General features: G+C 36.5%; 1 protein-coding gene across 1 annotated transcript; it reads right to left on the bottom strand.

Moving 5' to 3' along the window:
* Positions 1–826: 826 nt before the first annotated feature.
* On the bottom strand, positions 827–12,280 carry LOC137658837 (autophagy-related protein 101-like). Its single transcript, XM_068393916.1, has 6 exons — positions 12,195–12,280; positions 7,051–7,212; positions 6,327–6,425; positions 5,702–5,816; positions 3,776–3,942; positions 827–2,329 (listed from the first exon to the last, which is right to left on the bottom strand). The coding sequence occupies exons 1-6, from the start codon at positions 12,222–12,224 to the stop codon at positions 2,243–2,245; spliced, it is 660 nt and encodes a 219-aa protein (XP_068250017.1). The 5' UTR covers positions 12,225–12,280; the 3' UTR covers positions 827–2,242.
* Between the last annotated feature and the right edge of the window lie 288 nt (positions 12,281–12,568).

Here is a 12,568-nt window from a genome sequence, read left to right as displayed (position 1 = left end):
AGATGTGAGAGGTTTCGGTCAATTAACTAATTCTAGAAATATCATTAGATAAGTGTAGATCGGCAACAAAGCTAGTAGCACAGTAAAATGACTTTAAACCATCAAGTCCACACATAGAATTCAAGCAAAGTACTAATCATTTCTAAATCAGATTTTCATTTCAAGTCATTCAGGCTAAATAAAAATTCTGAAAAGATACCTGCCATGATATCTTAAACTACCTTATGAAATGACAATGATAGAAGCTTTAAAATGTGCTCTTACTTGAACTAGGAACAGGAATGCATTTTTGTCCTGTCTTTTTTATGGAGATATTGATGTAACGTTGTGTACATGTGATGCACTATTGAATTTATCACTAAATTGGTCTACTATGCAACTCTGTTCTTGGGGTATATATTGTATTTGTATGGGGGAAACAAAAGTTGACATGACCGGAGTTTTTTTTGGCACGGATAATATGGAGCGACAAAATGAGAGGTAGGACCAAGACGGATGATGAAGAAACTTGTGGGATAGAGATGAAAACTTAACCCTTTTACCCCCAGGCTATTTGGAACTTTCCAACCCTTAACCCCCAGGCGTTTTTTTTTTCAAGCATATTTTGCAATATATATTTTTTAAATTGCTCTAACAGCCTTAATTTTCGTCATAGAGAGGTCAGGTTGGTCTCATTCTCTTGGAAAATGCCTGAAGTTTCTCATAAATTTATCAAAAATATGCAAAAAACTATCAAAAATAGGCAAAAAAAAAAATGTAAATAGCAGTTTTTTGCCAGGACGTACCGGTACGTCCATAGGGGTGAAGGGATGAGTTTTGTGAAATGTACCAGTACGTCCATTGGGGGTAAAAGGGTTAAAAGCCAAGTACTTGTTAATACTGTACTTTGCTACAGTATTTAAAATTTCAATGGTTTGAAAATTATTATTCCTAAATTGGCAACAAAAAATTAAACAAGTAGAAATATAAGAATTTTGTTAAACAATAAATGGAACTTTACTGATAACATGAAAGAGTGACAAACACAGAAACCCCAAATTTCTACTCATTAAAATTTTGGTACCGAAAGGTATTTCAGTTTTTAAATATCAGCATCAGAAAAAAATCACTTTCCCACTATACTGTACTTCCAGAGAAACTGTAAGGATAGATTTTTGTATTTAATCTGCATTTTCCTCTTACTATTATACCACATTCATAGATAACTTATTTTGTAAGCTGTATCAATTAGCTAAATTCCTCGACTTCACATTTGCTCAAGGAATCAGAACCTCACACCGTGTGATTGTCCTCATAATTAATACACTCATGGCAGTACTTAAAAATTTAAATCCTTTTATAGAAAAGAATCCAACTAACCACAAATCAAGGCTATATAATCCAGACTTCATTTTAATTATTATTATTACAATTCTGCAGAGTTGCTATGCATAAAACAATCGCAAACATCACCTTCATACTACAGTAAGTTACTAATACTGGTGAAGTAAATAGCAAGTGACTTTTACTGATGAGGTAACAAGGTTCTGATCAGCAATGTTTTCTGACTTATATATTTAAAACTGCAAAACTGTAGAGTAATTGAAAGGAAGTCTCATAATACATCTGTTAACAACACAAGGTATAACATAAAAAAAGATGTAACTTTCTCAAGTTGAAAAAGCTTACAAACGAATTTCAGTGAGCACCTGTAAGAAACAATAAAACCCATTGAATAACAACACCGAAATAATATATCTAGAGAAGAAGCAGAATTAATAGAAAAAAAATTACATGAGGAGTACTGTGTGCCTTTTTAACTTGCGGGTAAAACGCTTCGTTATACGATTCTATAATGAGAGTAAACTAGTAAATACAATGTCAGTATTCTATTACTATGTACTTTGTGACAGTATCTTTAAACTAAAATTATCGATAGCAACAACGAGTAAAGTGTATAACTCTGCTCTACCGTTAAGTCTAGCATGAAATAGAGAGATAAAAGACAGCTGAATGTTATTGTTGTATATGAGGTATTAAAACGAAAACATTTGATTAAGATCGGAAACCTGCCGACGCTAGACGCTCTCTTCCCACGACACCAGATGCAAATACACAACAAAGATTCCTTCGTGGACGCCAAAGTTCTCGATAAACAACATCATAGAATCTGACTGGATCTTTGTCCAAACACCTTATAGTAGTGGTCAAAGATAAAATTCTCCAACAAAATTATCTTCAATATCCTAAACTCCAGCCAATGTTAGGTGAAGGCAAGTGTGTCACGAAGTAGTTTCTTAATGGTGGTGGTTGCTGAAGGGTTGCTTGAAGGTGGTATGTTATAGTTGACCTGACAAATATCCAGTTTATTATTATTGATGAAAAAAAAAAAAATGATATCTTCATAATGAAATAAATTTTTGAACATACTTCCATCCATCCATATACCAAAGGCACTTCCCCCAATTTTGGGGGGTAGCCGACATCAACAAGAACAAAACAAAAAAGGGGACCTCTACTCCCTACGTTCCTCCAGCCTAACCAGGGACTCAGCCGAGTTCAGCTGGTACTGTTAGGGTGCCACAGCCCAACCTCCCACATTTCCACCACAGATGAAGCTTCATACTGCTGAGTCCCCTACTGCTGCTACCTCCGCGGTCGTCTAAGGCACCGGAGGAAGCAGCAGGGCCTACCGGAACTGCGTCACAATCGCTCGCCATTCATTCCTATTTCTAGCACGCTCTCTTGCCTCTCTTACATCTATCCTCCTATCACCCAGAGCTTTCTTCACACCATCCATCCACCCAAACCTTGGCCTTCCTCTTGTACTTCTCCCATCAACTCTTGCATTCATCACCTTCTTTAGCAGACAGCCATTCTCCATTCTTTCAACATGGCCAAACCACCTCAACACATTCATATCCACTCTAGCCGCTAACTCATTTCTCACACCCGTTCTCACCCTCACCACCTCGTTCCTGACCCTATCTACTCGAGATACACCAGTCATACTCCTCAGACACTTCATCTCAAACACATTCAATTTCTGTCTCTCCATCACTTTCATTCCCCACAACTCCGATCCATACATCACAGTTGGTACAATCACTTTCTCATATAGAACTCTCTTTACATTCATGCCCAACCCTCTATTTTTTACTACTCCCTTAACTGCCCCCAACACTTTGCAACCTTCATTCACTCTCTGACGTACATCTGCTTCCACTCCACCATTTGCTGCAACAACAGACCCCAAGTACTTAAACTGATCCACCTCCTCAAGTAACTCTCCATTCAACATGACATTCAACCTTGCACCACCTTCCCTTCTCGTACATCTCATAACCTTACTCTTACCCACATTAACTCTCAACTTCCTTCTCTCACACACCCTTCCAAATTCTGTCACTAGTCGGTCAAGCTGGTTATATAACAATAGCTTTATTCTTCTGTCCGGCAGAAGAAAATCTATTGTTATATAACCAGCGGATAAGTTTAAATGTTCAAAAATTATATTTTCATAATAAAATAAATTTTTTAACAAACTTACCCGCTGGTTATATAACAATAGATTTTCTTCTGCCGGACAGAAGAATAAAGCTATTGTTATATAACCAGCGGGAAGTTTAAATGTTTAAAAACTGTATCGTATTGACCTTATCGTAGTTGACTAAAAATAATAGTATGGCTAAAATTAATAGTTTAATATGTATAACAATTCAAATGAATACAGTACTGTATAAGATTAGAAACCTTCAAAGCTATAAAAACCAAGTTAAACGAGTAAATAGCTTACTTTGAAGAGGAAAGGCTGAACATCTGGATAGGCGGTATCATATATTAGATCAATTTCAGCTTGGTTGGGAGGAGAAGGAATGAAGTCATACTTGTTCAGGGAGTCCGTGATGTGTAGTAGCCTCTCCCCTAAGGTTTCGCCCACTTTTTCTCTCCATACTTGACGTTCTTAACGGAAAAAAAAAGTCTTGTTACAGATGCCTTAGAATAGAGATGAAAATTACAACCATTTACACTAGCCACAATATTTTTATAATTTTTCAAAATCCGATATAATTCCTAGATTAAATCATATACAAATAAGATAAATTTTTACCAAATAAATCTTAAAATTAATTATCTTTGTTAGAGGTTTAAAAACACTAACTTAAGAATATTGTTTGCAATAGAATCACCATACATATATGCCGCAACAGTTTTTACTTGATATCATAATCCGTAATTTTTAAACCCTACTGCATTCTATAACCCCACCTATTTCCATAGGTAGCGACTGCTGAATCTTATGCCTAAGTTTAATAAAGTCGGAAAAAGATTGCAGTAAAATTTTCCATTCAAAGTAATCTGTAACTTTGTAGCTCATAATTGTTTCAATTTGTATTACATAACAGAAGCTGTACCAGCATAACATCTGATTCTGAGAAAACTGTCTTCCAGAATCCACTTATTTCACATCCAACTCCATAAAGGGAAAAGTTGACACAACAACATTTTTGATATCCAAAACCGACATCCTTCTGAGTGACCAAAAAGATGCTGCAAAGAATGACGACGCTACTTCCTTAATGGGGTTTTTGCCTATTTAGTAGCCTGAATTAGTTAAGTTTTTTAAGTCGCAACTGTTGGTCACTATTAGTACAGTCCACAACTTGCAGGTTACAATATGATTTAGATATTGGGTATCTCATCCCAGAGAGAGAGAGATCACCATTCTGTCAAATCAAACCTAATGCAGCAGCCAAGTGATATTGTACGCACAGACTACCCATTCCAGATAGTATGAAATTATTATTTCACTTACAAGAGCAAGGACTATGTAGTGATTGAGGTTGATATTGCAAGTGGCCCATGGTCTAGTCCGAATTAGCTGCAGGTCTTGTCAAGTGCCTACATGAGGTTTTTTTTACTTTTAGTATCCGTTAATAACTGACATCAGATAAGAGGACATTGATCCTATTTGCGAGACCCATCCAGGGTATGCCATCCCCATTCCTTTGGTCATGTACACTTCTCACAAAATAAGGACTAAACTGATATCCCACCGCTAGATGGCTCTTAATCGATGCCAGGGAATACAGGCGGTGGACCAAACACATTAGCCTCCCCTTGCGTGTTGGGGACCCTACCTACAAACAGAACTTGGTAAGCAACCATCTTCAGAGATGGGAATGTGCTGGACTGTGGTAGAAGTTAATCAATTCCACCAGTATGTAGTACAGGTAACACCTTTGGGAATTCACTCTTTTTAATAACCGTAACAAAAGAGAAACGGCATAACAAATGTATATATCAGACTGTTCAGTTTTTATATACCCATAAAATCTTGTCCCCCAGGGGAAATAAATAAGCAATATATCTCCTATATATTTCAAGTACAGTAACAGTCATCCTTTTCCAAATCCCCATGTAGCACCTATAAGCCATTTTGACATAGGGAGAGCAAATACTAACGATTTCAAGTTTTGAAACAAAAAGACAATACAGTATATAGATATGGTTCTCGAGTTTAACACTGCATTATCTAAAAATGTTAATCATTTATATGTTAGAAAAGGATTTCATCCTTTAATAATAAAGTGTTATAAGAAAGATATCCATTTAAGAAGAATAAAAAATGATAAGAGAGCAATGTAACCAGAACTGAAGAGGCATAATACAACCCCATAATGTAATGCAATAAACAAAGAGAATGAATCTATAACCTTACCACTTTCATTATTGAGGGAAACTACATTCACTCTCAGGGTCCATATTTCCCATGGAATATTATCCGATGCAAACGGCCAACGGCCCCTTTTCTTTTGGTAGAATTCCAAAGCAACCTGAAGATGATACTCTATTATAAAAAACAAATTTTCTTTAAATATTACATACACAATTTTCCACAACTAAAAATACACATTGTACATTTTAGTACAAACAAAATTTGATTGATATGATCATTATTATTAATAGCCAAGCTACAACCCTAGTTGGAAAAGCAAGATGCTATAAGCCCAAAGGCTCCAATAGGGAAAAATAGCTCAGTGAGGAAAGGAAATGAGGGAATAAATAGATGATGGGAACAAATTAACAATAAATCGTTCTAAAAACAGTAACAACGTAAAAATAGATATGTCATATATAAACTATTAACATCATCAAAAACAGATATGTCATATATAAACTATAAAAAGACTCGTGTCACCCTGGTCAACATAAAAATATACTGTAATTGTACTGGGGGGGAGTTATTCTGAGGGATGAGTACTTTCATATTTAGACAAGACCAAGAGATACAAACAGCATAACTATATTCTTCTTACTGAAAACAGAGAGAAAGATAAACTTACAGATCCATTGGAGGGTGCATCCAGGGCTCTAATAGCTTCACAGAAGCCACTCACTTCACGCCGAATGTACCTATCCAATTCTTCTGACGAACACCGAACCTGTTGAGTCAAAGCGAAGAGTCGGGTGAAAATTTAAGGAATTTTTTTCATTGAGGGAAACACTGTAATGTATTACTTTTGATTTCCTGTTAACAAATTTAATAATGTAAACATTAAGGGATTTTGACGAAGGAAAAATCTATTTCTGGGCTCGACCTGTGTCGCTCCGTGAAATGCTCCTCTAGCACCATTTCTAAGGCATAGTTATTGCTGAATATACCAGAGAAAAAAGGATGTATGGAATGCCCGGAATAAACCCAGCTCGCTCACTTTACGAGTGTCGGTATAGTAAACTGGGGCGTGATAGAACCACGACCATAGGTCCCTCACTAGTTAGACCTCTCCCTCATCAACATCCCCCGTCTGCTGCCTCCTACTACGACTATCCTTCCCCAGCCCTACACCTCCCCACCCCCTTAACTCATTCCTCCATAGCACCAGCGTTGGCCAGACGTATTTTGCTTTGCTCTGTGTTGTTTTGTGTTTACATTTATAAACCAAATCTACAAACAGCATATTTAATTTTTGGGCTGAAAAGAACACAACCTGCTTCTTGCAGACACCATAAAATAACACTTTTGGTTATACCAGTGAATAACTATCAATTGAATAATACTTTACTTACATAAGTGAAATCAATGAAATCGCAGTCAACATCTTGGAAGCCAATGGTGCCTACTGCATATGTGTCATCATTTTTGTAGTGGAACTTTCCTGTAGATCGGTGGAATAGTAATGTGTGGAACAAGCTTAAAACAGCTTCATCCACCTGTCTCCCTTCCACATCCTGCAAATAAACAACAAAAAGTGTCATTCATTCATTTAAAATTTCATAGCATTTTTTTTCTTCCATTTTACGTTGCTGATGAATATTATATAAACACCACAGAATGCTGACAATATTCTTAAACACGACTTCTATCATTTTAGGAAAGGGGCGTATAGCTACCAATCATGCAAGTTGATACAAAGATGACTACATAATTAATTTGTTCATGGCTATGTATTTTGCTCCACATAATTCCAATTCTGAATTATGGTTTGGACATTACCACAAACTATTTCCTTTTGAGTACACATTATTACTAATGTTATTAGGGACTGAATTCGCACGAGGCAAGTTGTAAGTAGAAAAGTTAAAAAGCTGTACTAATAAAGTTTATGATCTTGCTGTTTTGAGGCAAACTCCCTTAATAATTCATTCTTTGTCGAGAACTCCACCTTATGATTTATACCTTGAAAATTGTCAATCTCTTTTTATACAATTAGGGAGATTGGATAATAAACTCTTCCTTGATTTGTGAGGAATCATATATGTGCACAGATCCTTCCTGAGAGATGGAAAAGAGATGGTTCAAATATGTGTTCTCATTTGTGGATAGTTTCAACTCTTTTAGTCTTTGAAAACCAGATGCCGTCCAATTTAACTAACTATGCCAATCCTTTCTAATGTGAGCTGTACCTTTAAAAGGTTAATCACTACCAAGCCCACTTTTATGAAAAACCTGAATCCTTTTATTACTTAAATATGCCCATAATGTGAACACTACTTGGAATGATAGGAAAATGGGGTAGGATATAGAACATATGTACAGGTCAGCAACTAATTCAATCAACAGATGCTATGTAGTATTCAGCATGTTACACAAATAATCAACCTAGTTTAGTTGGTTTCAGATTTGTCTTGCCATATGCAAGACATGGGCTTTTGCTGCTAAGCAGCCCTTAAACCAAAGTCGAGGGGATTGATACAGTAGTGCTACTGTTAAGAATATTTCAACGCCCCCTTTGATGAGAATGTATGCCACACATTACTCAGCCCAATAATTCTTATAGTTCCTGCTTGGTAGTGCACGAGTAGTTTAATACATAGATTACTGAATTCTGAAATCCAAGTAATCGCAATTCACTGGTTAATGGAGGTCATACCTTGTCCTTATACTGTACTTTTTTTTTTTTTTTTTTACATTCAATAAATTGAAATGCATTAATTAATAGTTTCACACCTATTACCCAATCATTCAGTCATTGCAGTTCCAGCCATGAAAATAGTGGATAAGGTGGAAGACGGGGGGACAGAGATTGAATCGTTTCAGCACCACAAATAAGATTAGGAGCATGTTAAATTTACGGGGTTGCAAATCAATGCTAAGCCACATGTTTGAACAGATACTTTAACCCATTATTCTGCATAGACTACATATTATATAATAAGGTTGAATTTACATTACAATAAGGCAAATGTCTCAAGATAATACTGGAAAATATATGCAACATAGATATGGAGGTACTGTACTGTATTTGTTGAGGTTGGTCCCTTACTCTAAAATAGCAATGCAGCTAAATAGTATTTGACATTGTCCTAAGGGAAAGTAGCACTTTGAATTAAATATCAACAATTGTTGTCGATTGATTTCACACTTATACTTTAATTTCTAGCAAAACGGGAATTCACTAGAAAAATTGAACGAGCACTGGGTATTTTGGTATTTTTCTCTATATGACTAATGGAGCTGGGGCAAAATAACTTACTGTACATATAGATCAACTAAAAAGTGACCACCATGTCATATTCTTAAGTTTTGTTTACATCTGAAAGAATGATTGTGGGTTAATGCGCATGCATTGTTTGCATTTGCTTTCGGCAGCTTTTTGTTTTTTGGATGACATAATTATTAGCTAGCTTTTTTAACCAATGAAGAGCTTCCAAATATATTTGCATAAATTTTTGAATGTTGTTTTACAAGAGCCATTTTTTTCCCAACCTTTTAAGTCACAAACACGACTACCACTGCAAGACGTCTAACATATATTTTACTTACTCGTTATCTTGTGTTCTATGCATTTCTGATCTTGATTATTGGGGGGGGGGGGTGGCAAACAACTCGTTCATGAGTATTTGGACGCCCTTATATAAAGACAATTATGGGGGACACCAGTGGGAAACCGGGTTTTTTGAACCATGTATTTTTCTTACTCGTTATCTTGTGTTCTATGCATTTCTGACCTTGATTATAGGGGGCAAATGACTCGTTCAGGAGTATTTGGACCCCCTTATATAAAGACAATTATGGGGGACATCAGTGGGAAACCGGGTGTTTTGGGTAGGGAAATCTTATAAACGAGTGATTTACAGAAATAATAATGGTCAGAAATGCAAAATAAGGACTAGATAACCAGTTGGATAAATATATGGTTCACGTAAGTGGCGGAAAACCGGCCAAAACATGATTATTTAACACATTTTAGATTTTTAAAAGGGTACAGAATCTAACAAACCCACCTAACCTAGTAGTTACCAGGTCACAACCCCTAAACATAAATTACAAAAAAAAAAAAATCCTTACATTATGATGAGGTAAATCACATTTCCTTACCTTATGATTGACTTTTTTTTTTTTTTGTCTTGGTAATCTTTATAAAAGCTTTGCAGTAGAAAATGTGTTGGTCTTCCCTAAAAATTAAGCCAGAATCAAACCTTTTAGGCATTATTCCTCGGTTATTTTTTAATTTCACATGAGTAACAATACCTATACACTGAATGGAGACCATTTCCATCATAATCAATTGCCGACATAAATGAAATCAAAATAAATTTAGAAATAGATTGATGTACTTCACTTAAGTTCCCTCCTCGAGACGTCCTTAAGTGATGGTGGTGAAGTTGAAATTGGTGGGGAAGATGGAAAAAATGGCTGTTGTAGAACAACATCCGGGAACTTATGAAGAAGTACTTGTAAGCTGTTAATTGGTTTAAAAAACTACCCGACAGATACGTCATTGTAAATGCACAGAAACCAAGCATGCGCCATAAGTCCCCTTCAGTCTCTCAGATGTAAACAACGGACTTAGAGTGAAAAACATACTTCACATTTTAATGGACCGATATGTAAGTTATGCCCCAGCCCTTATGAAACATATAAAGAAAAATACCAAACTAGCCAGCACTCATCCATTTCTTATAAGCGATTTACAGTTTTGCCAGTAATTTGAGTATCATATATTTACCCACTGTTCAATATATAGATATTGTTGCTCACGTGAAAGTATAAAATATCCCTTTAAAATTAAGTTATGTAAATCATAAGTATTAAGATACTTTAATAGTGATCCATGCAGATGGCGTTCACACCACATCCACGTATCGCTTGACAGACCAAAGAAGCAGTGCGATAATGTTTATCTGTGAGCCTCAGCAGTGCAAAATCCTTAAGAGGAACATGATATGAATCACATACTGTATAACGTTAATGTCATGCCACATTAACCATAACTTTTCCAAGTTCCCCTGCTGTATGGGACTGGGAAAACAGCCGTCAAAGTTAAGTTTATTATGTATTTCTGACCATTACCAATGCTGCTAAATACTTTTTTTTTTGGTGTTTCCTCACCAAAAACCCCCAGGTTCCCGATATTCATGGTACGAAATGGATAAAACACAAGATAACAGCTGGGAAAAATGTTTTGTGTATTTGGCTAGAAAATAAAGTATCATATATATCTACCGTGGAGCCTTTGTAGTTTGTTGGAACAGACCGAGTGTAAAATTTCAAAATATAAGACTGAAAAACCATGCTCTAAAAGGGAAACAAAGGGCTGTATGTATGATAGCAGCCACCTGTATGTATTATTATGGCTAACTTAGAATACGGCAGTGTAAGTGGGGGTCGGAGGGAGAGTTAGCCTCCTCGTTAGGTAAGGACACAGTAAGGACACGGCTTGTAAGTTAGGTTCGTTGACGTCCATTTTTTAATCCACACGGGGAACTGGCTGCTGATATACAAAGGCCCCGAAACAAATACAAGAACACCAGCTGACTTACGGTTCCTCACCTATCCTAGGATCCGTAGTCCTTACCTGCTTAACTAGCGGGGGACTATATTCCCCTGCGACCCTCCTTCAGACTACTGTATTCTTAGCTTACCCTTAAATAGCAAAGCTAGCTTCATATTATCGTAAGTCAGACAAAGATAAACTACAACTTTTCCTTAAATAAAATTGATTTGACAAGTAATATGAAAGTTTATGCCCATCCAACGAACGACATTCACTGCTTTACTGTTTTCGGAGCCTTTGTATATCAGCGGCCAGTTCCTCACGCGTGGATTAAAATTGGACATCAACTAACCTAAACTTTCTCCCCTAACCTAACCTACAAGCCGTGTCCTTACCTACTTAGCTAAAGGGGGCCGTTACTGTCGTATTCTAAGTTAGCCATAATAATGCATACACCAATAATGTTTAATAATATATTTGTACAACCTAACCTGACTTTCCACAGACGATAAGAGGACCTTCTGAGGCCAAATTGTGCCCATTCACCTGTTCTAAAAGCTTATAACACACAGGTAGTCGGCTCATGAATGTTAATTAGCAGGTAGGCTTATTATATCACTTCATGCCAGTAGGCCTCGACTCTCTCTCATTGTTAGATCGATTTAGAGCTTCGATGCAACCAGGACGACACGATTTCAAAACAGAAGTGGACATTATATGTGTATATTTCATCCTAGGCCTAGAGTTTAAGACGCAACCGTACATTTGCGTTGTTATAAAATCCCAGACACCAATGTTGTACGAGGATGACGCAAAGGTAGGCAAACATTACCCATGGGGGGTCACCTGTTTGCTCCCGTTTTTCCACCTCTTCAAACAAAACGAAATACTTTCTGATATGACAGGCACACCGGGGATGATGTTATAAACACGCCGTGACAAAACGATCATATAATTCGAAGAAATTCCCCCAAAACTAAGCAAAATACTTACTAGCTCCAAGACCTGCGTGTTAGCATTCATCCTTTTCGCTTTGTTTTGATCTGCGTCTCTCAGCTGACGGTGACGTCACAGCTAGCGCGACATTTGAAGTAGAGAAAGCGTAATGCCAAACATTTCCTTCGTCATTAGTTTTATGTGATCAGTGGTTCAGTTATATCGTCTATGAAATGTTGATTATGTAATTTAACATTTTATAAGGATCTAAAGCAGGATTAAGATTTATTGTTTGATATAGCGTCACCGAATACAGTTACATAAAAAAAAACCTCAGGGCAGAGAAAGTAGGACATGATTCGAGTTTGCAATGGCTTTAAGTAACTTGACTGGTATTTATTTGTATCATGTAACGCCAATTTGATGTGTAT

This window comes from Palaemon carinicauda, chromosome 19 (assembly GCF_036898095.1).
Source record: "Palaemon carinicauda isolate YSFRI2023 chromosome 19, ASM3689809v2, whole genome shotgun sequence".
Classification (NCBI taxonomy): Eukaryota; Metazoa; Arthropoda; class Malacostraca; order Decapoda; family Palaemonidae; genus Palaemon; species Palaemon carinicauda.
The sequence above is the reverse complement of the archived record's forward strand: the minus strand, read 5'-3'. Positions and strand labels throughout refer to the sequence as shown.